General features: G+C 42.0%; 1 protein-coding gene across 11 annotated transcripts; it reads right to left on the bottom strand.

Moving 5' to 3' along the window:
- Positions 1-124: 124 nt before the first annotated feature.
- On the bottom strand, positions 125-27,970 carry Stlk (Ste20-like kinase). 11 transcript variants are annotated; one of them, XM_077626835.1, is made up of 14 exons: positions 27,887-27,953; positions 27,436-27,535; positions 27,286-27,372; positions 24,561-24,601; positions 20,441-20,491; positions 17,352-17,457; positions 15,398-15,516; positions 12,852-12,960; positions 12,638-12,761; positions 12,257-12,428; positions 10,466-10,661; positions 9,325-9,427; positions 5,206-5,318; positions 125-812 (listed from the first exon to the last, which is right to left on the bottom strand). In XM_077626835.1, the coding sequence occupies exons 6-14, from the start codon at positions 17,419-17,421 to the stop codon at positions 733-735; spliced, it is 1,086 nt and encodes a 361-aa protein (XP_077482961.1). In that variant the 5' UTR covers positions 17,422-17,457; positions 20,441-20,491; positions 24,561-24,601; positions 27,286-27,372; positions 27,436-27,535; positions 27,887-27,953; the 3' UTR covers positions 125-732. The 11 variants fall into 11 exon arrangements, with proteins under 11 accessions (XP_077482961.1, XP_077482951.1, XP_077482960.1 ...); XM_077626825.1 differs by lacking the exon at positions 24,561-24,601 and having other exon boundaries at positions 27,887-27,970; XM_077626834.1 differs by lacking the exon at positions 20,441-20,491 and having other exon boundaries at positions 27,887-27,962.

Raw genomic sequence — 27,970 nt, 5'->3', positions numbered from 1 at the left:
ACTCCAGTAGACGTTTTTTTTTTCGCTTCTTTTTTCTCCCGTTAGACAAGTGCAGTTAACCTCTTGCACCAGAGTTGAGTTATTTGAACTAGTAGTTGTGTAACACATGCATAAGACAATCATCTCACACTAGAATGTATTTATTGTAACAAGCTTTTTCTTTTTTTTTTCACAAGTGTCGCGATGCTCTGGACAGTGAGGGCATTAAGGCACATTGACACACCCTTGTACAATCATGTGACCATTTTGAAAACAACCTGTGTCGTTCACGTATGAAACAGTGAGCCTTCAAGCAGCTGCACGCAACACTGCCTTTTCACAATTTCATCACGGCAAAGGTACAAAGCTGAATAAATTAGAAACTTAACCAGAACACCTTGTGTGTGGGTTAGGAAGATCTGTTGGCAAGAGCAACTTCAACAACCGGCACCTGCAATGGGCGCTACCAGCTGACAAGTACACTTCATAAAACTCTAAGGCATTATGCCCAAACATTTCAGCTACACACCTATCTCACCGAAGCATGCTTACACAAAAAAAAAAGTACATGCCGCTATTTTCGGTCTTGTTTCTCTCTCTCTCTCTAAACAATGAGGTATATTTACACATTCGCCTGTTGCAGCGGTACACATTTATAAAGATGAGCAGCCTCGCACTCACATGATAGCAGCTAACAAAAAAAAAAAAGTTTCTCATGACATCTCTCGCCAAACATGTAATCACACACGAAGACTAGAATGTCCACACACATTTTTCACAGTTGGCAGCTTCAGCATCGGGCAATGATGCTTCGAGGCCCTCCATGTCGATACCTGCAAAGGGGAACAAATAGTTGAGCAGATAAGTTTACCTTTCCTGCTATTAGACAACAAGCAGCAGTACGAATTGCACAGTGATGACTGGAGTCGCTAAAAGTTTTTTCTGAGAAGCATCACATTATCGCGCTGGGTTTTCTGTAGAGCCCATGCATTCAACTTGCTCTTGGGTGATATACTGTTGCACAAATAGCCAGACCATTTAGTACAGTAATGCAGAAAGGTCTGTACACTGCTGCTAGCTGCGAAGATGGTACTGGCTACATTTAACCCATTAACATGTACTTTGAGCACTCCTAGTGAAGCTTCTTGGCACCCTGACCATAAGATTTATATTCACTGTATAATAGTACAGTAAAACCTCGTTAATTCGAACTCTGTTTATTCGAAATCCCACGTAATTCGAAGGTTTTCGGCGGTCCCAACAGTTTGCATGCAAATTTTGCCGGATAATTTGAACAGCCAGCGCGCCCTTATCCGGATAATAGTCAATTTAAGCCATGGCCCCCGTGATTTTTCCATAGTGCCAGTCTCTGAGGCCAGTATAGTTGCCGGAGTGGAAGCCAGGCGGCACTTTAAATCAACTTTCTGTTTCCTGTGCTTTGTTGTGCCTCAGTGATCTGCATCGGTTTTGGAGGCTAGCTTTAGTTGACAAAGCAACAAGCAGGTGCCACTAGGTCAAAATTTTTCTCGTTCCGTTTCCGTTTTTGTTGTTTGTCACTTTGTCTCGCTTGTGGCAGGCACTGCTCGTTGTTCTTTATTGTTCGGTGCCGCGACCAGGCGAGTACTATGCTCTGCTAGTTCTTGACCACGTGCGCGGTGTTGGTGTAAAGAAAATGCCGAAGTACAGAACTCTGACTCTCTGCCAGAAAGTGTGCCTAATTGAGGAGGCTGAAAAATGGACGAGCTCCAAACTGCAGTTGGCAGAAAAGCACAAGGTGCCTTTATCGACTCTTTCGACTATATTAAAAAATAAGACGAAGATCCTCGAGGCCTATGGGAAGACGCATTCGACGAAGCGGACAAGGATTCGTTTTCCTCCGTATCCGGACGTTGAAGACACCTTGATAAAGTGGCTTCAGCATGCAAATGCAGCACACCTGCCTGTGAACGGCACGCTGCTGCGCGAAAAGGCCGATGAGCTTGGACTGCGGCTGGGCCATGAAGCATTTAAGTGCAGCAACGGCTGGTTGTCCAGATTTAAAAACCGCAATAACCTCAAATTCGTGACAGTGTGCGGCGAAAGCGGGAGCGTCGACCCAAATGTTGTGAAGAATTGGAAAAAGCATACATTGGCTCCGCTGCTTCAGCAGTACGCGGAGGACGATGTTTACAACATGGACGAGGGCGCATTGTTTTACAAAATGCTGCCTACGAAGACGTTTGCCCCAAAGGATGCGGTAGTCACGGGAAAAAAACAACCCAAGGACAGAATAACCATTCTGTTTGGTGCGAACATGTCCGACAGTCACAAACTGCCGCTGCTGATCATCGGAAAAGTGGAGAAGCCTCGGTGCTCCAAGAACGCACGACTTCCTTCTAAAGATGACGTGCTGTACAGAAGCAACAAAAAGGCTTGGATGACGGCAGCGCTGTTCGAGGAGTACGTGAGGCACCTTGACCGCAAGTTTGCTGCCGCGGGACGAAAAGTTGTTTTTGTTGTTGACAACTGCCCAGCCCACGCCGACAACCAGAACTTGACAGCAGTTAGGCTTGTCTTCCTGCCGCTGAATGTTACAGCTGTGTCGCAGCCTATGGACCAAGGCGTTATTCTGCAAGCGAGGAAGATTTATCGCTGCCATTTTCTTAAAAGGATCTTGTTGTGCTATGACAATGGCAAGCAATATTCCGTCGACCTACTGGGTGCCGTTTGCCTAATCGTGTACGCCTGGAAGCAGGTGGAGGGAGATATGATCAGGCGTTGCTTTATGCACGCCGGTTTTTCCAAGCAACAAGATGACAGTCCCGAGGATGCATCTGATGCCAGCTGCACACTGGATGATGAAGGAGAGTTATTGTGTGCGCGCATGACCAACTTCGACGAAGAAAACGGCGGCGGGAGCAACGGATTGACCTTTGCGGACTATTTGAGCGCCGAACTTGATGTCCAAACGTCTTATGCCGACTTGGAAGGAGAAATATGTGACAACGGGCCTTCCAGCGAAGATGAAGGCGATGTTGAGCCCGCCCGAGCACCAGCTTTAGCTGCAGTCGTCGAGTCGCTGAACGTTGTGCGCAGTTTTGTGGAGTGTAGCGGCGGTAACAGCGAATTGCTGCGCACTGTAAGCAGACTGGAGGACGCAGCCTACGGTGCGGCTAACTACCGCGCCAAGCAGTCGCGCATCGATGACTACTTCAAGTGACCGTTTTTCAGGCGAAATAAAGGTGCGGTGTTGATACAGCCACGTTTCGTACGTTTATTTCTCGTTTTTCGTCCATTTTTGATACTTCGAAAACCCGGTTAATTCGATGATTTTTCGCGGTCCAACGGACTTCGAATTAACGAGGTTCCACTGTACTAGCAGAAATCTGTTTTCTTTACTGGATCAAACCTTGGAAACACTTTACAATGGGCATGTGCTGACAACCACCTTACATACAATTGGTCCCGTATGAGGCACCACAAAGAAGGTTACAAACAGTTTACAATGGAATGGAAACTATGAGCAAATTGCATTATTGAGAGTGTATATTTTTAACACTGCAGTTCTGTAATTATTTTAGATAATTTCATAAACATTTTTTGGGTAAAGGCCTGAAGCAAAGAGCCCAATTAAAATTGCAAAACTCCTCATAAATCAAACTGGCTGGGCCACTAAAACCTATTTGCACATTGGGATTCTCGTATATGTAAAACACTTTCATGGTAATTTTGATAAGGACTGGGCCATAAATAAAAAAATTAGGGGTAACGTTAATGGCTCCCTTCAGGGGTTACACACAGTAACTGTTCATTGTTCACATTTACACACTTATCACAGTTATCACAACAGTTTCCATATTCTTGTCTTTGAATTTGTCCACACTGCAGTTTACGCATGTAATGTAACTCTAATTAGTGTCTCACTAACAAGCATGTCTCAAGTTCACTCATCTAATTGCCAAATTACTAAGCTTCAAACTAAGCCTTTCCATCCACATCACCCTCCCTCCCCTTGAACTACTCCAGCCAAGTCAACATGCCCAAGTGGCCAAGTCAGTAGCATGCCTAGCTGGCGACCCAAGGGTCATGGGTTCGAATCCAGAGTAAAATTTGTGGAAATTTCTCTTTCTGTAAAATGAATTACTTTATAAAGTTAAGCCGTTTGAAGCATACGCCAACATGTAATTCACATTACAAGTCCTCTTTTCAACCGTTTTCATTCCAGACATAGGTGCGTGATGTGGGTTTCTCGACACAACGTTTTCTGCTGAACGGGAGGGAGCCTTAACACTGTTGCGTTAATAGTTTTAAGGTTTTATGACTCGCATCCCCCTTAAAAGTATATCAGTGAGTAGCCACCTGACAAACATAAAAGGACAAACAGGTTTATGTTATGTAGCATTCAGGCAAAATGACCATTTCTGATTAAAAATTCAGTTTGCAGACATTTGAAACATTCTCAGAATAAGTTACCACTCTTGAACACTGATAATTGTTCAGGATGTCTGAGAAATGGCACTGGCATCACCACTGCCCATTTAGCAGAAAGAAGGTCCCTCACATAGCCAGCCATTGCTGCAAAGATGCATTTTGTCATACACTTTCACCAAAGCTCCATGTAAATACAAGATGCAGTCTACTACAGACAACATGGCAACACTGCTCTGCACCCTTGGCCATTGTCAGTTTATCTATCCTTGCATCGTCAAGCCTGCTCATTTTAAGGTAATAACCAAGCAGGATTGTTTACATGTAATCTGTGTTGTTTGCACACTCGCCAGCCTTGTAAATGCACATGAGCAAAAAGCAGCACCAAGGCCTAGTGAGGCTGCAGCCATCAGGTCTTTACCTCGATAATTTGCCAACGCTGATTTCAAAGGATAGTACTACTATTAATTTAAGCTACATTTCAAGAAAAAAACACTGTTGCGACTTAATACATGGCAGCACTGGCCACGCTAAATGTATGAGCAAAAAGAGGAAAAAATTTAGCGCTGAAACTACAGCACAGATTATCAGCACTCATCTAAATTTGATGGCAGTATCTCTTCAGGCGACATCCTTGAATGTTCACGCTTTTCTATGATGTAGCAATCTGAATTAGGACTCGTACAGCACTGCTTGATCGCAGGGAAAAGCGCCACAGAATGTAAAACTGGGCAAAGTACAGGAATTAACGTAGCACACTCAAAACTCCACGCGGAAAGGCTGAAGCACACGTGAGAAGCACCATACCAAAACACTCACTCTTAGAAACGCCAGGTCTCGGAGTAACAGTTGCAATGATCTCGGGCAAAGAAGATGAGGATTTGCGGCAAAGTTTGATGAAACTATGGGTCATAAGCTGTAGCGCAGATGGCCTGGTAGGGAGGAAGGAAGAAGAGATGATTTGTGGCCCAAGAAACCAGTTCTTAAAAAAAGAAAGTGCATTGATGCTCACCAATGAGAATTACAAATGAGAAATACATCTCAATGATTCGGCTTTTTACCAACTTTCATCTATCTTCTGCACTACTAACAAAAAGACGGCTGCACATCTCTTATAAATAGAGGTTGGACTTCACGGTTTTTATACAACTTTTGTCTGTAAAGTTTCAAGACTGATTTAGGTATTTTCTTCTGTTGAAATGATTCCCCAAAACAGATGTTGGTGCGTATGTGTAGCGCCATTTTTTTGGGCTAACCTTTTATGTTAATTGCTACGGCAGCCGCTAGATGGCACTACATGTAGAAAAATATGTTGTCACTAGTCGTCTGCGCATTCCACTGTGAGTGAATGTGGAGAGATGGACGTCCACCTCGAACAGCGTGTAAACATAAAATTCTGTGTGAAGCTTGGCAAGACAGCCACAGAGATGTATGAGGTTCGTTTCGGGGAAAATATCGGTGGAAGACGACACAAGGCAGGGGCGCCCTTCAACCTCACGGAATGAAAACAACGTAACTCGGATCAGGGAAATCGTAGAGCAAGACTGCACCATTACAGTTCGCATGCTACCAGATGCTCTCGACATTAGTAAGACAACATGCCACCAAATTTTGCATGAGAACTTGGGGAAACGAAAGCTGAATGCCAGACTTGTGCCGCACTCCCTCACACAGGACCAGGAGGACACGCGGGCATCAGAGAGCACTGATTTGCTTTCCGAGGCAGACAAGGTTGCTGCATTCATCGACAGCATCACTGCTGAAGACAAAACATGGTGTTTTCAATACGATCCTCAAACAAAGAGGAAGAGTGCCGAATGGCGGTCCGCAAACTCTCCGGCGTCGAGAAAGGTGCGGCGACAGAAGACCAAAACAAAAACGATGCTGATAAGTTTTTTCGATTCCAGGGGTGTCATACACCATGAGTTCGTCCCACAAGGGCGGATGGTGAATCAGGAGTTTTATATCTGCGCGCCCCAACACATGCGTGATGCACTGAGACGCCGTCATCCTGACTTATGGGCATCTGGCCAATGGAGGCTTAACCACAATAACGCAAGGCCGCACATTGCTCCAAAACTGTACTTCCCCATCCGCCATACTTGCCCGACCTCTCCCCATGCGATTTTTTCCTGTTTCCTCGTGTGAAGAGAACCCTGAAAGGTTGCTGGATGGGGAGAGTGGAGGCCATTCAAGATGCCACAACAAAGGAGCTGGCAGCCCTGCCAAAAGAAGTGTTTTCCAACTGTTTCCAAGACCTCAAGAAGCATTAGAAGATGTGTATAGACTACAAGGGAGAATATTTCGAAGAGGTGCTGCACAAATGATTTCAATGTTAAACACATTCTTTTTAATGGACTCAGTCTCGGAACTTTATGAAAAAAGGTTGTATTTTGAAAACTTGGCACAATTTTTGTAGTTTGTTTCAGAATGCAGTTTTCATTTTTTTTTGGCCAATATTGTTTTCGACAAATGAATTACTGACATTTTTCAGCGATTTATCTTGACAATCCTATAGCGTGAGAAGTCACTTAGAGTCTATCTCAATATTTTTGTCAGCATAAGCAGATTATTTATCAATAATTAACGTTGCAATCGTAGTACTTGGAGTTGTGCTTGTGGAAGGAATTGCTGCTGTTATGAAGGGAAGGCGGAAGTATTAAAATTGAAAATTTTTATTATTAGAGATATCATAATGAAATTAGGTGTGCATATGTAGTTATTCCTTTCATTACCAAAAATATACCGCACATTTCTTGCAAGGGCCGCACCCCCTGTTTTGGACTAGGTTAAGTGAGAAAAAAAATATGGCTATATGTTCCCTTTAAATTCGTGTATAGGCCACACCTTCAAAATTCACACCTGAATTTAAAAACAGAAGTGCACCCCTTGCACGAATTTATATGGTAATTGGTTTGAGTATATCTCAATTAATTCCTATGTTAACGGAAAATAACTGAAGCCTAACTAGGCAATTTCTTACGGGCCGTTTAGAAGCTTTCCCTCAATATCTTTTGGTTTCGAATAAAACAGCTGTAGTTAAAAACCTTCCATGTGGAGCTATGCTATTTATATTGTCATTGAGGTACATCATCTGTAGCAAACCATGACGGCCGCGCCTATGCCGCATAGGCAGATCACTGACCAAGCGCCGATGAAAGACGAAGTATCACCGTGCTGCACGAGATTGCTTTGGTTTTTAGACTGGCCGTCGGCGCTGCCCGCCGTCCTGCTCGCCGTTTTGTGTTGCCCGCCGTAAACTCTTTCCCCTGACCTATTTGTGCACAAACCCAATTTCACATCATATAAAAATGTTCAATTATATCAAATCATCATAATTTTGACATATAATTAGGTGATGCCATTGTTCATGAAATTTAATATGCTTGACTCAGCCATAAAAAAAAATAGCATAGCTTCATAGTTTAGTTCTTTCTAAATTCAACAGTATAAGATTAATTGAAAATGCACTATAAAAACAACGAAAATGTCAGTAAGGCATGTCATGTTGGCAAAAAACACCAAGTGGAGAAAATCACATTTGAAACGGGCGTGCCAGCCATTTGGAGGTCGTTGTTGAGGCCTCAGAGAACATCTCGCCTCAGAGAACATTGCAGTGTGGATGTTCCAAGAGGAGATTACAACAGTGAGTAATACCAGGATGTAGGTAAGAGTGCAATCTTTTGAACAAGCCCACGATGGTGGCCAGTGGAGATGCGGTTGTAGGAAGCGATGGGTGTGAAGTCCTGCCGCATTTTGCTCAAAAATTACCATTTCAGCGTTACAGAGGCCTCAAATATATAGAATTTTTTAGTAGCCGACGACGAAATTAGACCCTTCGATTTTGTATGCAGGTACTTTGGAGTGTATTAAACCCGGACACGCTATTTTTTAAAAATAAAAATTTTCCCGCTTTTTTACCCTTTCAAGACCCGCGTCTCTGCCTAGAATTTTAACCTAAGTTAAATAAGATGGCCAGCAGACAAATACGCAAGTGGACGTTTACATCTAGGAACTAGGCTGACATGTTACCATAAAGTTTTTGTGCTGGACTGAGCGAGAGTGAAGGGCAGGCATCATGTGGTCTGCGTGTTGATGGCAGCAATGAAAGTGTCGATTCATCGTCACTAGCCACAGCATGACATTTTTCTGTGAAGGCCATGCATGGTTTCATGTCAGGGCCCTACATGCCGTTGATAATCCTACTTAACAGACTAACTGCGCCGAGTGTTAATTTTAAACTTTTACTGAATGTATCTGATACTCAACAGCCAGCTAGCTATGCCCTGCATACCAATTGTACCGACCTTTTTTGGGCAAGACCAAATTTCGAAAACTGCATTCAGCATACTTTTATCAGTTTTTTTTTGTTTAAAGCAAAAAAGTCCAACCCCTACTTATACATAGTGAATAAAAGGGCTTGAAGCTGACACATCACTTGGCCCTTATTCATTCTGACATGAAGTTTCAACATTCACCACATGAAAAAAAAACAATGATTCCAGCTCCTTTGCTACAGCTTTTTTCCGAAGAAGGCAAACAAGCAGAGAAATATGCTCGGGGCGCTCACAGTGCAACAAGTCACAGAACTTAAGAATGGAGTAACTGAAGTGAATGATTGAGTTAACACAAACTGAAGCCATGACAAGGTATAACTAGCACGCAACTTTCTGCACAGCAGAGAGTAAAAAAAAAAGCAATTTAATCAGGAATATCTGAATTCCAAGCCAGAAAGCATCAAATAATCAAAGACGTAACCTAAACACAGCGCTTTGCTAGCATGTAGAATAAACTTTTTCACCCAAATTTCTTTCCCGGATTTCAAGGATGGTAATCCGTAACTGTTCCATTCGGTGTTTTTTTATCAGAAGCCAAAGAAACAAAAAGCACACCTAGTGCAGCTAGGAATGCAGATGTGATGTGCACGCAAGCACTAACCTTAACGTGGGATCCCTCTTAAGACACTGGTTCGTCAGTGATGCAAACTCACTTCCGAAATAGTTTGCCTTTGCTGTGTTTTCGCCACCAGCTTTACACATGTCTGAAAAAAAAAATAACAAAAGAAAACAGCCATGCTTACAGAGAGATGCACTTCCCAATATACCACATGATAAAAGAAATAGAAACCAAACTTTAAGTGCACATAAAGCTGTCCGAAGGGTATTTTTTTTTAAATTCACAAGAAGGCTTATGGCAAGCCTCAAAAGTGACCAATGCATTGAAATTTCCTTTCAATTTTAAAGCATGCAGAATTTAGCTTGACTGGCTTTCCAACCCACTGCAAGTGGCATCAGCATGACGCATAAAATGGGCGTCAGAAACATACCTCTCCTCGGCTGCACATGTGGCCGGCATGTTGAGCATAATACAATCAAATCTTGACATAACAAACAGATATTACGAATTATTAGTTATATCCCCCCTCCCCCTAGACAGTTTTTCACTTTGGGACCTCATTATGCTCTTCAATTGCGACACATTTCTGACATGCCCTTAATTTATGTATGGCTATGAAACAGGCCACCATTAAAGGATGAGACAGACAACTTCAAACGTTCATGCCGCACACACTATAAGGTTAACAGGAAAACGATATCCTAAGAATGACAAAATAAGCAACAGAAAAGAGAGGGCGACTTTAATTTTACAAGAAACATGTCCCATAGATTGTACGGACACCAGAAGAGCTGACGTTTTGATGCCATACAAACAAAGCTGGTTGCATTGCAAGGGCTCAGACATCTTCGGTGAAACTACCTGTTCTGGAAGCATAACCCTTCACTCCCCAACGCTGCTCAGTGCTCCTAAGACTCATGCAATCTGGCAAAGTCCAACACCTTATCAATATTTCCTTCATTTTTTACCAATGCTTTCACGAATGTGCTCTTTTTTTCCTTCTGCACAAGGCTAACAAGCAATGTTGGCATGCCATCTCTGGCACTGCCACACGAGCCCCCAGCAAAAGCAACAAGAGAAGTGGAAGGACGAAGTAAGCCAAATATGTAGTCCCAGCAAGAGTGCAAATAAGCCTCCCGATGTGACACATGATGAGCACTGTAATCTGACAATTCAGTGATACCTTGGCTCGAACCTGGCTTGTTTGTAGGCCCATCACAGGCAGCAGGGCTGCAGAGCTTTGGCACACAGCCCTGGATCTTGGCCAGCAGCACTTGCGTTGGTGCCATGTCCGCAAAGGGGGCCACGCCATTGGCCATCTCCAGGGCTGTCACACCCACGCTGTAGATGTCAGACTTGGAGTTGTACCCCATCAGGTTCTGCATGCAAGAGTGCGACTCAGAGGCCGGCCAATGCCCAACCTTACACTGACACTTACGTCACAAATAATAAAGGTGGGTTGCAATCGTTTCTCCTTTCTTAAATTCCAGAACACTTGCACTCCAGTTTTTTGCAGAGCTGGTATGTGGTAGAAGATGTTGAGCGATATAGAGTTTTCCTAAATCTTCTTTATCCACCGACCACAACATATCTTAAAGTGTCTTGAGTAAAAGAGAGAAATACAACAACAGAACCTGACACTGGCCTATCGGGAGTACCAAACAGGATGCATACTAAAGTTTCAGCACAAACTGGCTGGTGATTTCATGAAAAGAAACATGTCTACCCTTCTCAATTGCGATGCCAGAGTTGTTACTACAGTAAAAGCGCGTTAATTCGAAGCCATTAGGACATAAAAGAAATTAAAATTAACCGGGCTTTCAAATTAATGAAGAAGAAAAAAAATTGGGACCCAGACAAAAAATTTCGATGCTGGAAAGAGCTACCTTCATTAAACAAATTGATACTTAAAAGCAATCAGAGATGCCTGTACCGTAACCCTCTAACCACGGCATGGCCCACAAAGAAATTGCACAGGCTGGTGCTTTGTGCAGCCAAACTGTTGTGGGCACAAAGCAAAGATGGTAGCGTCGCAACACGCACACCGATGCTGATAAGGGTGTGTGGTGCTTTGATGCCGGCATAGCTGCTAGACGCTGCCTTGACCATGGCCAGGCTAGAGGAATGACAAGCATGCACCACTATATCCAGTCTGGCCGTACCCTGACGAAAAAGCATGTGACATTGAAACCAGCATACCATGCTGCATTGCAGTGAAGCATGTCTTCTCTGCAGGCATGCTGGCAGTCCGCAAACTGTACCATGAGCTGGGTTTTTGAGCTGGGAGTACGGGGCTAGAGCGATTCGCATATCAAGCATCTGCATCTCTCTGTGGCACCACCTAGCGGCTCTCAATGAGCGCACTTCACTGGTTTGAAGCAAAATCGGGATCACGCATTCCCGCATAGCACCATAGGTCATTGGGCTGGTGCAGGCCGCCGGTTTGAATTATCCAGGATTTCGAACTAACAGAATTTAAATTAGCGGAGTTTTACTGCATACTAAGTCTGTCACCCTTCCCATAGATCTGTCTGCTTTTGAAGCACACATTCCATGAACTGCAAACATGATAGACACGATATAGACACACACACACAAAAAAAATATGCTGGATATGTCGTGGCCTAGAAGATTATCATTTCAACATTCCAAAAAACGTGATATTTAAGGCTGGTGAGGAGCGCTTCATAAAGTAGCCATTCCTTATTATAGTGACCTGAAGAGAAAATTGCCCCCCTGAAAAACAAAAATGGTTGCGATGCCGCTTACAAAAATTATTTAAAGGCCAAAGCACTTCTGCTGCTCCTCAATCCTTCTACAACTGCTTGAGGATAAAGAAGGCTTCCTTCCTCCGTGAAATGCCAAGTGCGCTCAAAAGACAAGTGAGGTGCCCAGTACATTTAAAATACAGCCTTCCCTGTGAGTGACAGCCACTCGGTGTTACTCAAGTACAAACTCATCAGAAAAGCCTTGCCTGCTCTAGTACTTCCGGGCTCAGCCAGTTGAGGTTGTCGATGGCATGCTGTGGAAATGTGTGTATCTTTGGACGCCACTGCCCGCTTCCTACGACGTTGCAGCAGTAGCGAAAACCTGACAGCATCACTTTGCCCTTGCTTGACAGTAGTAAGTGGCTTGCCTTGACACTTCTGCGAAAGACAAGCAAGCATGACGAAAGGCACACCTCTGGTTACCAAAACTACAGTCTGAAATAGTACTATAAAGAACCAGGACTGATGCCCTACTATGCTCCATTATACCATAATATATCCCCGAACTGAACCATGCATCACGTCCATTGAGCTCAGCTTCTCTAATTTGAACATGAATGACCGAGGCTGGAGTAAGAGGTGCTTACCTGTGAATGTAACCCCTAGTGTGAATGTAGTGAAGAGCTGCTAGCAGGTCCCTCAATATGAAAGACACTGCGTGCTCTGGTAAGCCTGAAGGAAAGTGAGTATTTAGGAGATCCCTGACTGACCCTGCAAGAGAGAAAAGTCCACTAAGGAATAAAACTGGCTCTCAACATTTTTTCCCAGAATGGATGCGAGAGAAGCAAACAGTGAACTTACCATATGTCAAAAGTGGCATAACAGCCCACAGCTCACTGCCTTTCACTAATGTGCAAAAATATGGAACAACATTTTCATGCCTCAGATGGCGAACCACAGAGACTTCATGCTAAAACAAAGAAAAAGAGGGGAAACAGTATGTTGTACAGCCATAAAGAGGGTATTACGCAACACGTACCACAAATGTTTAAAACTGAGTAGCTCAAACACTAATCATAAAGGTGATGATAAACGGAATATAGATGTGAAAGTAACACACTGAAATACACAAAAGATTATGAACACTATATATACAGGCTTGCATGGGCTTCTGTTAAGTGTAATGAAGTTCAATGAATGATTACGAGTGAGAGAACTTTAAGTTCTCAACCACAAAAAAATACGTAGATAAGCTGGGGAACTAAGGAAAATGCTTATCTTATCACTTTGATTATATCTCAGTCCCCCATCATGCAGAAAGGGGAAAAAAAAGAAAGCAGCAAATCATGCAGCAACAGACAGAGTGCAGTTAATATTGATATACATAAAAAAATCAGGAATCAGCAACTACAAAGGTCACCCAAGATAGTCCCCAGACATTCAGGACCATTCAAAGAGAGTTTCAACAGGACAGATAAATTGGACTATATAACAGTGCAAGACAGAGTTGTTGACTTCTGTGTTCCCAAGCTTGTAAGTGAACAAATAAAGGGACACTGAGGGCGAATTGAAACGGGGCTGTATCAATAGGATATCGAGTTCTATCACAAAGAAACCACTCTCACCAAAAATACAACTTTTATAAGTTAGAAAAGAGAAAAAGGGTGTTCCCATGCACCGCCAATCTTGCTAGTAAAATGCGCGTGTTGAGACTATTTTTGGGTGAGAATACCAGAGGTTATGCTACATCGCCTTTCATTTCAATACAGTGGCAATCAGTCCTTTTCGGTGTTGATAGTGAGATTTAGCATACCGGAGACTACTAGCAGAGACATATACTAGTTTTATGTATGCCTGTTGCACACGCAGAGTAGTCCTACACGGCCACGCGCTTGCCACTGCGCATGCGCAGCCCCCGTATGTAAAACCAGTATACGTCTCCGCTAGTACGTCTATGGTATGCTAAATTTCTCTGATGACACGAGCTTGAATTGAATGGTGGGAAAACTTTTAAATTCAATTTTCTCAGCCATGAGTGCGCCTTTTACACCTCGACAAACGTCAACATAGCCAGAAACAAGCAGAGAGTCAGTTTTTGACTATAACAATAATTGGATGGAGCTGTCCTCAGTGTCCCTTAAACTAACATGTAGTAGCTGCATTAAAAGATCAATGCTTGAATGCTTGTTTAGCGACATTCAAGGTGTGTGATATGAGTAAATTACTGCTTGTCGTATTAGTTCTTTGTTGCGATACAACCTCTGGTCTGCTGAACAGAACTCTCTGGACTTCTGGAAGCTCTTTCTCTTTCTGGTCGGCATGTAGGGTACCATATATATATACTCGAGCATAGGTCATTTTTTTTTTCAAAATCACACTCTCCAAACTTGGAAGTCGACTAATACAAGAATCAGAGCCAAGGCGAGGAGTAAACCTGGCTAGAATCTCAGAAGAGTAAAGGAGACTAACGGCATTACAGAAAGTCCTGCTTGCTGGCTACCTTCGGGCCTTCATGAACTACGGCAATTGCTGCCCTATGGCCCCGCCCCACCTTGCACCATGCGAGTTTGTTAAAGGTATGTTGTTTTTGTAAGGTAGCTAGAAGATAGAAGACCACTATAAGATAAGACAGCCTTCACATAACAGTTCACGTGAACATCATGGTACACAAAACTAATACATGCTAAATGCACCTGCACATTTCGACAACACTGCATGCCTTCTATGGCATTTCTGAGATGCTGGAACAGAACGAAGCAACACTGAATGCAGAACAAACTCCTGTGACGCTCAAAGTAATTACAACTCAGTACTCTTTGAGGAAAAACAAAATATGTATCAGGCATAAACTAATAACTTCCTGAAACACCATCTGCTATTGTTCAGTGAATTAAAGGGCAGCACTGTGATTACATAGCCAGGATACATTTCAACGTAATGTAGCCCTTCAGGTTTTCAAAATCGAGCACTTGTACCTGACATGGTGCAGGGAAACTGCACCAAAGGACTTGCAGGAAGTAATTATACAATCAATTAAATACATATGTAATTCCACTAAGGTCCATTACACTGTTAAATTGCAACAACTGATCCCACAAACCCAATGGCCTCATCTGCAAAGCTGAAGTTGCAAACCCAGTGGGATCAGTTGCTAAATCTAGCTTGCAAAGAGTCTTCAATGTACTTGGATGCGCTCAATAAACACTTGGAAGGTTTAGCTCTAACTGAGATAAAAAAAACCAAAGTAATGCAGTTTTCCAGAATTTTTAAATTCTTTCAGCACCATTACACCAAAATAATTGGTCATTACAGTGCTTCTTTCCGAACCATCAAGATGTCTTTGTAACAACAGATTCATAGCTGGTCTGTTGCAACAGCGAGACCATCAGAACTATAGCTGTAGTTACCTGTACTTTCTCTATGCTCGTGCCACGTGCATCCAAATTTATTCGCTTGATCGCCAATCGATGACCAGATGGAATGTGTTTAGCAAGAGACACAACTGTAGGGCTAAAGAGTCCTCTCCCTAAAAAGGAAAGCAGTAGACAATGAAAACACACAATGAGAACAGAAAACACAACCTGGCTTGCTATGAACACTACTGCACCTAACAAGGAATTTATGCTCCTGATGCTACTGGGCCAAGTCACCCACAAATAAAGACCACACTTTTGACTGCCACACATGATAACCGGGTCTGTTTGGGCTTGGGTGTAACCTGTGAACAAAAATAACTCGCAGTAGGCTGCTGCTAAGGTCGCCACAACAGAAACTTCTCAATCATTTCAGTTTATCAGGAGCTCAGCTCAACAGAAGTGCCCTATCAGGCTCTGCAAGAGCATATGGCCACTGTTACTAAACTGGAAATCAGGTGAGCAGAAATGAGGACTTCACCAGGAAATATTTATTGGGAACTCTGAAAAAGGTCGCCCTCCAAGATCCCACACAGAGATTGCATTCAATCATTCAACTGTGGGTTTTAGCCTTCCCTGAACAATTACTATATTTGTCAGATTAAAGGAGGTCTGCCCATAGCCTAACAATTGCTCACAACCAACACGCTCCTGAAAAACAACTGTTGTGCTTAAATGTGCCTTATTATGTCACATGTAAAGCAATGAAAAACCCACAACTTCTTTTGTCAAACTGCAGGAACTTACTTGAGCACAAGCACCACGCAATCTTGACAGGCCCCGATTGTAATTATGACCTTTATGTCAGGCCCTGTTTTTGAATGGGAAGCCTTGCCTACAGGTGTACTCCAAACAGAAATCCATAGGAGCTTTTCCAATTCTCACAGGAGCAAGATATCCGTCGTGGTACAACCAGAACTCACGGTCTGAATCAAGTCACCCATTAACATGCTCTTTGAATTTGCAGAGCAAGAAAACTTTCTCTGGATCACCAAATGGAATATGCCGTAAGAATCTAGGGATGACAATTATTGAAGGGCACTGATGAAAGCGACATTGCCGAAATGCTGTACGTTCGGCGACTGTCGATAAAATGTGTGGCTTACGCTATAGTGGCAGACATTAGCATCATCATCCCCACCACCATCAGCGCCATCCTGACTGCGCCTACTGCAGGACAAATGTCTCTTCCATATCTCTCCAATTAACCCTGTCCTGTACCAGTTGCGGTTACCTTATCCCCGCAAACTTTTTAATCTCATCTGCCCACTTAACTTTCTGGTGCCCCCTGCTATGCTTGTCTTCTCTTGGAATACAGTTTGTTACCCTTAAAGGCCATCAGTTACCTCGCCTTAACATTAAATGCCCGGCCCAGGACCATTTTTTTCTTCTTGATTTCCGACTAAGAGGTCACTTTTCCGTGTTTGTTCCCTAACCCACTCTGCTCCCTTCCCATTTCTTAATGTTACACCCTTACCATTTCCAGTGCCTCTCCATTAATTTTAAACTGCTGTTTCATCCAGAGAGTGTTGAACATTACTTTAGTTTTCTGCAAAGTAATTTTAGACCCGCCGTTGTGCTTAGCCTAAGTCATTGATCATGCCTTGCAATTCATCTCCAGAGTGATTTAGCAAGCCAATGTCATCAGCGAATCACAAATTACTAAGGTATTCTCCATTTCCTGCCTGCCACCTTTACTTATTGAAATTTTATTGCGGTCTTTAAGCACAACTGTGGTGGCTGTGCAGCCATTATACATACCTTCTAGCATTTTTACTTAAGGCTCTTCTACACCCTAACACCCTAATTAGGTAATGCCTGTATGGCTACTGGGGTTTCGACTGAGTCAAATGTTCGGTTATATTCTCCGCATTTCTCTATCGCCTAATTGATACTGTGAACATGAACATTAGCATAACCATCCCCAAAAGATCAAGGTTTTACTCACCAATCACAGAAAGAAGTTCATAGTTGTCTACACTAGCTTCATACTTGATCATGTCTGGATCCTTCTGCATGAGTGGTATTGCCTCGGAGAAATTAGAGGCCTCCGACTGGGGAAGAATGGAAGAACTGAATTGTCAGGACACGTGGCCCAATAGGAGAAGTTAAACACAGTTTCTTTACAATAACACTCTCTCACATCTAACAAACTTGTTTGACATTCCGACTCCAATGAAATTTTTTTCTTCTTTATTGCTTGGCAATACACAGGTATTGCCTGCGAGGCAGGACTAAAGAAGGGCATAGGCATCCTTGTACCAACACAAACTATATATAATGCATGCATTGAGCAGAATGAACAATTTGAACAAGCATTCAGAAAAAAAAAACAGTCATAAATTAATTGTATCCAGAGCACAGAAAGAAAATACGGCACACATAGAAGACAATGAGTTTTGACTCATACGAAATGATTATAAATGTATAGAAACGCAAGACAAAATTGGAGACGTGATATACAATCAATAAAAAAAAAGGCCCACCAAGAAGACAAATAAGGGTCTGTTATACAAAATTAAGTTTACAAATAGTCTATTGTTTGTGGATAAATACAGGACAGAATGCCACTAGAACAAGACCAATTTAGACTCATTTAAGCTAGTGTCTACAAGGAACTTATTTACACTGAAAAGTAAAAGATAAATTATTATATTCGTCACAGATGTCACCTTAACCATGCCCAGTGTTACTGTGCAGTGAGAAAAAGAAAGCCTTCATTTTATATTTAAAGTTTTGAGCTACAAAAACACTTGTTGCTGCTTCAATTATGCTTGGATATTTGTTGCATAGGAGTATGATCTGATGGTCAGTCTTTTGTTTAGCGTAATTAGTTCGTGAAATGTCAGTAATAATGGAAGTTGTAGGTGAATAACAACCTATATTTCTGCTATAATACTGAGCCATAAATGCATTGCATATGGTTTTAACTTTCCGAAATATGTACACAGCCAGTTTAAGCCTGTAGACATTGCGGAATATTGGAATATTATGTCTACGCATGAATGCCACGCCAGTCATGCACTCCTGCGGGGACTAAGGTGCTTGGAACTGCCACCTTTGCAACCTAGAAAGCTTGTCTGTGTCGGCGCAGTTAGTGGTTCCCCATACTAATACACAACTGTTCAGGTCAAAGTGAACTACTGAAAAGTAAATGTTTTTTTAGCCACAATGGTGTAAAAAGTTGCACCCTATACAGCAAAACAATAGATTTAGCTAATTTTACATGCACGTTTTGTACATGGCGCGACCAGCTCAAGCTAGACTGAAAGGCAACGCCAAGTAGGAAGTGACTGTCTACAATTTGCACTGGAAAGCTACTGTAAAAGAGGTTTATGTTGAAATCCATTGCCTTAATCTTTGTGTGAAAAAGCATGAACGTTTTTTTTTTTGGCATTAAGTCCTAGCTGGTTCAAAAAGACCCACTGATTTAGTTTATGCAACCAGGTATTACTAATGCAGCAGCCTCTAGTTCTTGTAGGTTGCTACCAGAAAAGAAGACTTTTGTATCATCCGCATATATATAATCTTACCTGTCTTGGGAATATTTACAATGTCATTTATATACACGAGAAAGAGTAATGGGCCTGGAATTGATCCCTATGGGACATCGTTCTTGATAACGCTTGTGCTAGAATGAAGCCCATTTAAAAGACGTACGCTAAGAGCGAGATTCAAGATAACTACAAATGAGGTTATTTGCTGGACCGCTGATATCGGATAGTGCTAATTTTCCCAACAGTATGCTGTGTTTTATGAATCAAAAGCCTTCTTAAAGTCAAGGAATATTCCAAGTGTAAAAAAACGTTCAATACTCTGCAGAATTATATCTTTCACCTGTAAAAGGGCTGCTTCAGTGCCTTTCCCTTCTTGAAATCAATATTGTTGTCCAGCAGTAATATGTTCGGCTGAAAAAAAGCTGATGAACCTTGTATACAGTACGCGTTCTACTATCTTTAAAGAAAGTGACAGCACCGATATTGGTCAGTAACTATTTAGGCAATCAGAATGGCCACCTTTGTGTACGACTGCTACACGGGCAATTTTTAATGCTCTAGGAAAAATACCGGGCTCCCCCAACATTTTGTTGCATATATGCGTTAGGGGACGTACGATTTCGTGTGCGGCCTCTTTAATGGGTAAAGGCTTGATATCATCATAGCCAGCAGCTGATCTACTGTCAAGCGAGACTAGCAATGCAAGGATGTCATCTTCACACGAAGATCTAAGAAACAAAGAGTCAGTTATATCATTGCTAATATAGCTTGTAAAGTCAAGTCACTGTGAAATGGTGGACACAGTACGGATTTGGCTGCATCGATTACGAAATGGCCATTAAATAAATTGACCAATAATAAATTAGAGTAATGTCAGCCATCAATTCTAACTGAGGAGGCACACCATTTATGCTAGGAGGGTTTCATAAAAAATTTTTCCAAATCTTGTGGCTGTTATCGACTGAGGCTTCAAACTTTTGTTTACAAAACGCTGCTTTTGCTTTCTTCAGATCTGAATTTAATTTATTCCTAAAACCCTTAAACTCTTGCAAAACTAAGGCGCCATGCATTAGAAAAAGGTTGAACAAGACATCTTTTTTTTTCTACGCTGATAGACCTCATGGGTTATCCATTCTTTGCGTGCTTTCTTGTATTTAACAATTACAATTCAAGGAAATGTGGCTTCGTAGTTAGTTTGCACGGTTCTCAAAAAAAAGTGCTGTATGATTTGCAAGGATTTGTGAAATCAGCTGACTTTGCATAAACTGCACCTGGACAATTAAATAGAAAAAATTTACTACGCTTTTACAGCCAACTGAATGTGGCGCTTCCATGGACGTTGCTTGGAGACATGTATACATGCAACACGTAAGGCGACAAATTAGAGAAAGCTGCCTTCCAAGACCACAGCAGAGAGCATAATACAAAAATGATCCTCACTGTGGCTCCTGTTAATCATTCTGTCTAGCAACACAACTACACAAAAATGTACAAACACAAAGAATAACTAAAGGTGCAGCAGTGCTGTTCGTGTCCTTACTTGTCTGCTGAGTTTGGAGATGATTAGCACTGCATTTTCAGAAATGAAATGCTAGAGGGCAAAAGAAACAAAAAAAGAAACATTTAAGAATTGCTACCTTTCTGTCACACCCTGCTGAAACTGCATACGGCTAAGCCGCCTTTAACACAAGCACATCCAGAGTCTGTATGTACATGACATAAAGATTCTGCATCGAATGGATATTGAAAACGTGCTGTCAGCAGTGAATTTTTTTTTTTTTGCCATCTCCGAGTATGTGGTATTATGCTACCTAAGCCTTTCTTTCATGAAACTAGTAACAAGGTCTGAAAATTACTGCAAGTAAGACTAATACCAGCATAAAACAACAGCCTAAAGTCACACGAAATGGCCATAGATGCCGAGTTAGTAAAAGAAATGTCCCCTTTTGCGACAGCTACCACTGGGAGTAAAAAACTGGTGAACATAGCAACTTGTTCCCTTTATAAGTTCGAAAGGATAACGCTTTGCAGATATCAACTAAAAATAACCTCAGCAGCAACATGCAATTTTGTGAAAATAAGTGCGGAGAGGACACCATAAATCATCCAATTCGGGATCCACCTTAGGTGCATGATGCACTTAAATACGTTTTCGGTGGAAGAAAGTGGTCTGACAAAAAAACAAAAACAAACTACAGCATCACAATGAACACAAAAATTTTATGAATATGCCTGAACGACGAGAAGCCATAAGCGTAAGTAAAATACTTCATGCCCTCTTCAACATTGTTGTAGTGGAGCTGAAGGGGTACAAACAATGTTTCCTCTTACAAACTGTTTAAATATTTACATGAAATAACATATCTGAAATGTAATCATGCTCCTTTTGTCATGTCCATAAGAGATAATGAGCTTTAAATGCAATAAAAAGGTGTCCTGAATGAACTATGAATAACCATATTAAGAAAAAAAAAGATTATCACCCTAAGAGGTAGGCCATGTTAAGCTGGAGCAAAATTTTGTTCCGTAAAAAAATTCGACTTTGATATTTTAAAACCATCTGATAGAGAATGCCTTTGTCGTTAAAAAAAATATATTACACTTGGGTATTCGTGATTTCAAAAATAATTTTTTGGTCCTTTTTCGTCATGTTGGCCGGAAAAGTGGGTGTTTTCTGGACTTAATTGGCGTTTTTCTCAAAACTACATTCTTGGAGGTTTGTGTGCCTTTTTCTTGGGAACTATAAGGTATAAGCAAACAAAATTTTTCACAGATGTTGACAAATGCCATTTACATAACTGGTACAAGAATCAATAGCTGAAGTTTATTTGCATTTCTCTGACTAAAAGAAAAACAACATTTATGGGTGGCAATTGTACTGCACCAACAAAAAAAAAACATAATTAATCTAGTTTTTGTTCAATGCGCATATATTTGGCACCACTTGTGTAAAGCATTGATTTCTACTCTGGTAAAAAATTTCAACACTCTGCCGATAGTAGATTTTAAGAAAAAGTACATAGTAGAAAAATATAAAAACTAGACAAATTTTCAATATAGTTTTGAGTTATAATGCAAGCTGCATCTATCTTTACAATCCCTTGCAAATTTTATAGCCACAGATTTTATTACAACTGTTGCACAGCCAACTTTTGAAAACCATTTTCAGAGACTCAACCAACCCTCGCTAACAACAAATTTAGCATGAAGAAGTATTGCCTTGTAGCCTAATTTTCACTGTACAAGTCATGATATAATTTCCAAAAGCAAGAGGACTGGCTAAGGGTTCAAAATTGCGAAGGAGAATTAAAGCATAAAAATGTGGCCTTCCAGGAATCACAGCAACAAAACCTTCCAAATGACATCAAACAAGCCACTCACAGGGCTTTCATAGGTGGCCGGCATGGTTCAGGTCATGCGCCTCCAATGCCAGGCAGATATTCATAAAATGACACCGCCAATGCAGCGAATAAGATGCCCCACTTCTGCAATTTTTTAAAGTAGCTACAGATAAAACAGCTAGTTCAGAACCAAACAATGATGCTTTTAGTGTGCAACCTGATTCCAACTAAAGTACTTATTAGCTACTGGCAACCATTCGGCTGATTTCCAATAGAGCAGCGTCAGCCCTTGCACTCCCTTTCTGATGACTCAGTCATGGCCCAATTCATTATGCTGTCAAGCTTGATGTCACAGATTTGACCACAGAGGTGCAAAAGCCAAAATATTTTATTTCCAAGGTTTTTTGAATGCCCCCCCCAATCCCTTTCAAGAAAAAAAAAAAGAGCAAATAGAGAAAGCTAGGTTTTTGCGTTTCACTCAGAGTTCACTATTGTTTGGCACAGGCTAGGCCTCACTTGGGAAGCCACAACAAAGCAGTGGCAGACAAACAGAGCCTGATTAAGGTGATGGTTGTTTTAGTTTTTAGTTGTAATTCCTGCAATGGCATTTAGTTTTTATTTAGCCTGCCAGAAATCCAACTTTGAAAGTGATACCAAAAGGAAGGGCTAGCAAGAAAAAGTAGGCCCTTAGCAACAAAACCCACCACAGCGTACAAATCACACAAGCATTACTATGCATAGTAGCTTCCCAGGATAACCTTGCTGCAAGCAAGGCTTAGCCATCAGCCATCCATTCACAAAGAAGTACTGACAGCAGATTTTCACTTGGCGACTCGGACACACACATGGTTTCTCCAAGAATTTCTTTGTAGCTCAATTTCTGTAACAAATACAGGTAACCTCAATAAAACATTATTAGCAAATGTAACTAAATTAACTCTTCAAAACTATAAAGATTACTGTCTGAAAAGCACAGCATCAAGTGCGGTGAAATGGGGCTACACAACGCACAAGAATGACCTCTGGGATCGGTCTATTCAGGGTTATGTACTGATAGCAGAGTTTAGCCTGCTTGTGGCAATTCATCCGGCAGGTCACTGATGCTTAGATAACATCATAGTGGAGCACCAGTGGCACGTGAGCTTCCGTGATCAGCAGCAGTGTTTGTCCAGGCACTTGGTGGCAACAGTCGACATTATGGCACACAAAGTGCTCTTCACAATCAAAAATAGAATGCGCATGTTAAAATGATGACATAATAATCCTCCATGCAGATCATTTACAAGGTCTCATCATGATTACTGGACCAGTTCATCATCATCACCACCATTAACTCAAGTCACACCCACTGCAGGGCAAATGCCTATATCTACTGATCCCCAATTAGCCCTTTCCTGTGCCAGCTGTGACCACCCTATTTTTGCAAATACTATCCTAATCCCCCAGCTGACTCTCTGAATTCCTGCTTACATGTTACCTTCTCATGTAATCCACTTCGTCTCCCTAACAACGCACATCTTAACTGCTCACCACATTACGTGCCCTATCCTTGTTTATTCCATGCCCATGTTAGTGTTTGTTCCTTACCCGAAGTGCTCGCTTCCTTTCTCTTAACATTCCCTTTACTAACAATTACTACTAATCTTTCCTGTGCCAGCTGTGACCACCCTATTTTTGCAAATACTATCCTAATCCCCCGGCTGACTCTCTGAATTCCTGCTTACATGTTACCTTCTCATGTAATCCACTTCGTCTCCCTAACAACGCACATCTTAACTGCTCACCACATTACGTGCCCTATCCTTGTTTATTCCATGCCCATGTTAGTGTTTGTTCCTTACCCATAGTGCTCGCTTCCTTTCTCTTAACATTCCCTTTACTAACAATTACTACTAATCTTTCCTGTGCCAGCTGTGACCACCCTATTTTTGCAAATACTATCCTAATCCCCCGGCTGACTCTCTGAATTCCTGTTTACATGTTACCTTCTCATGTAATCCACTTCGTCTCCCTAACAAAGCACATCTTAACTTCTCACCCCATTGCGTGCCCTATCCTTGTTTATTCCATGCCCATGTTAGTGTTTGTTCCTTACCCATAGCGCTCGCTTCCTTTCTCTTAACATTCCCTTTACTAACAATAACTACTAATCTAGAAAAAAAGATAAACAGTAAGGGAGGGGGGTACTCAAGCACTTTGTGTCAGTATGCCTTTGAAGCAATTTCAAGCAGACAAGAGCAAGCTACAGAAATAGGTGAAATAAAGAAAAAAAGGCAGCGTCAAAAAAGAGGCAAAAAGAGGTGCATCTGCGCAACTTACAAGAACTTAAAGGCGAAGGGGAGCTGCAGGCTTGAGCAACACTGAGGCAAACCAGAGAGGGGGGGAAGAGAGAAAGAGACAAAGCAGGAAACAGGGGTGCTGTGCCATCTTGTCGTGAACCCTGTTTGGCACTCGCAACAGATGAGCCATACTCGAGAGAAGCTCTGCAGTGAAGCAATGCCTTCAGATCAAAGGGCCCCTAAGCAAGTTGACATTCTAAGTTAACTTGCACGCTGAATGCAGCACGAGGCCATGACTGATGACCTCTGTACACTATGTGGCTACAAATTTGCACACTTTTTCATAACAGAATAACAGTGAGCTTCATAACAGTGAGCTTCATGCTTAATTTCGAAGCTTTGCCGGAACATTTGCTATTATAAATGAGCTGCTCTAACTTTTCTTTCCACTGTTATTTAGTCTCTGCAAATAAGTAAAACCATGAAATGCTGGGTTAATGCATAACAATGTGGGAATACTAAGCCTAATTATGTACCGCATTTTATTTTTGAAACACAGCCAGTTATTAACAGACTGTGATCCTAGCTAGAGGGGTATTTTTTACAGAAAGCAGTAACTGTGTGGGGTATGCTATCATATTCCCATGGCCACATAGCATTCTGATTTTTAACTAAAATTTGTAATTCTGTGCATTTCCTAAGTGCATTAGAAGTGGAATGGTATTAAACACAAGCGCATAAATGTGGCCCCAAGCCTGTGCACTGCCTTGATGATGCTGCTCAGACAAGACCTCATGCCGCACGTCGACTAGCAAATTAAAAGGAGCATTGGTTACAACCTCCTTGGTGGGAGGTCGCTACTCTACATGGTGTGTGATTGGGAAAAAAACAGGTTTAAGCACCGAAGTATGTGCACTGCAAGGTGCCAACACCACCGTCAATGTTGTTAAGATCTTAATGCAGCAAAAGCTTGCATGGTCGCTCAAGACATGGCAGTAAAAGTCAACTGGCTCAATACAACACTCTTTGCAGGAGCTTCAAATAAATGTGCCTATAATGGATTAGGATGCTGCTTTGTATCTTGGGCATGAGATTGTTGTAGGGCTACTTTCCTAACCTAGTGTATGCCCCTAAGCTGCTTAGCATTGAAAACTTGGTAGCACATGCCAAAGCAAGGGCATGAAGAATTCTTTGTTCACCTGTTGTGTGCTGAACAAAGAACAAATGAATGCCACGTAAGCTTTGTACAACTTTCTCGGAGGAATAAAGAGCGCACAACAAAATTGCATCGTTTTAGAGATTGGATCTCAATCTCGAGGGGTACAAAGCCTGAAAATACACAAAGTCCAGTCACCAGAGAAACAAAACAAATTAGAAGTGGAGGAGGGTTTGAAAAGATATTCTTGACTCAAACTGGCTGTAAGTCAATTATTACCACAAAGTAAGCACTTTTTTTTTATCCTCTAACTTTGAATCTTGTGTTGAAAGAAAGAACACTAATTAAACTAAAATGTATTTGTAATCTCTTTATATTTTTAACTTTTTACAGGTTTCTTGCAAGCTATGTCGCTCTTCCGATCAATGAACTGAAGACAGGTGTTTTGCTGGCGGAAACCCTATTAAAAAAAGTGGTCAACGTGTTGGCCTGATATGCTTGGGCCCCCTATCTCCATGAAGTACCCATGCGCAGAGTTCTGCAATACTAAACCTGTCCACTGGCTTAGGGGCCCTTTAATACATACTTCATTAGTGCATTCTATGTGTGACAAGACATAGTGAGAAATAAAAATTACAAGCGTCAAGGGTAAATAAGCAAATATGCTAAATGCTTCATTGCTATGTTTACTTTAACTTGGTTCTGCAAACCTGGGTAGGACAATGCTTTGCCAAAACATGCTTTCTATGGTATATTGCATAAATATTAGCCCTAGAGGACATTGATTAGAAAACAACAGACATTTACCCTCCCACGCACACTTTAATCTTACTGAATAGGCAATCACATAAAAAAAAAACTCAATGAAATCAACACAGCCAGGCAAACACTGCTCTAAATGAATGCAGCCTCCTATGTGGAAATACTACTGTATCATGACTGCTGCTCCTGATAATGTACTGCCACTGTTGGGCAGACAGAAAATATCCTGCCAGCATCGTACCCAAGCAACACGGGCAAAATTGACTTTTTTAGTAAGCTGCGTGCAGATGGACTAAAAGCCACAATGTGCACGAGCAGAAATATTCAGGCTGGACAGAAATGCAACGCGCCCGGAAACTCGCCATTTGCAGTAAATGATGCCAAACGCTTGTGAAAGCAGCCACTAACTGAATCATGCATTAAGGTCAACAGTGGAAAAAAGGCAGCTTTCGGATTTTAAAGAAACGACGACAGAATGCAAAAAAAAAAAGGAGGATATTTTTCATAACTACTCACGCAATGTAAAGCAACATGTTGACATTAGCTGCGTTACTAAACGCTGCCAGATGACTAAAGAAGCACCACAAAACACCAAAAATTGCCGAAGTTATGAGATGAAGGCGAAACGCTGTTTTACGGCACGCATCACGCCTCACGCATCACACACCTCAAGCGAAGCCGAAACGTTGCAACTTTGTTCGCCGATATGCACAGAGCTTCCTTCACTTGCAAGGTTTCCGAAGCGTCGCTAAATTGAACATGACGTGTGTAAAGCAGCGAAATTGCTGGCTAGCAATCACAAGTTCGCGTGACAAAGCCACCAAAATAAGAACGAAGAAAAACGCACCAGGTGTTGATAAAGTGACTCGTCATTTGTGTAGTTGTCTTCCACAGATGCTACTTCGTTGCGTGAACTTCTACAGCGACAATTGAACTGCGTGACAAGAGACGAATAAATTAGGAATACGAAAGCCACTTCTTCAAACACTTGTCTTACCAGACATGACATCGAACTGCTTCAGCACACAGGCGATACCCGTGAAGAGGAATTCATACAGCCGAAATGGGTAGTTTCCGGCGACGGGCATCTAAGAAACCTTGGAAGACAAGCGTTGCCGGTGGAAAAAAACAAGAAGGATAAAAAACGATTAGGCCGTGGGCTCAGCTATGCAATTATTCGCTATTCCTGGCTACAAACGCACCGTTTGGGCCCGCGGTAGAACATGCAGCCTATGATAACATGCACGAGCGCACAAACAAGAAAAAAGCATCTCGCATCCCACCCCGTGCTACTCAAGGGACATCCTTTTCCGCCAGTCGGTTCAACACACAGTTGCAGCACAATCGGTAGACATGCCGGCGCCCAAATAAATCTGCGCTTTCCAACTTCACGGCGAAGCAGAGCATAGGAAAACGATAGTTTCCTTCTAGGAGAAGTTACCACTTACCGAATTCCTTTTTAGTCAAAACACTTACAAAAGAAGAAACATTCCCGAAAAGAGACGAAACAGTGTTGCCGTAGTCGCTTGTGC

Source organism: Amblyomma americanum, chromosome 6 (assembly GCF_052857255.1).
Source record: "Amblyomma americanum isolate KBUSLIRL-KWMA chromosome 6, ASM5285725v1, whole genome shotgun sequence".
NCBI lineage: Eukaryota > Metazoa > Arthropoda > Arachnida > Ixodida > Ixodidae > Amblyomma > Amblyomma americanum.
This window is presented reverse-complemented; position numbering and strand designations above follow the sequence as displayed.

Excerpts from the sequence above, each read along its gene's own strand:
- Stlk (XM_077626825.1), bottom strand. Across the intron at positions 12,762-12,851 it reads TATGCCACTTTTGACATATG|GGTCAGTCAGGGATCTCCTA; the intron begins GTAAGTTCACTG and ends TCTCTCTTGCAG. Across the intron at positions 9,428-10,465 it reads CAAGCCAGGTTCGAGCCAAG|ACATGTGTAAAGCTGGTGGC; the intron begins GTATCACTGAAT and ends TTTTTTTTTCAG.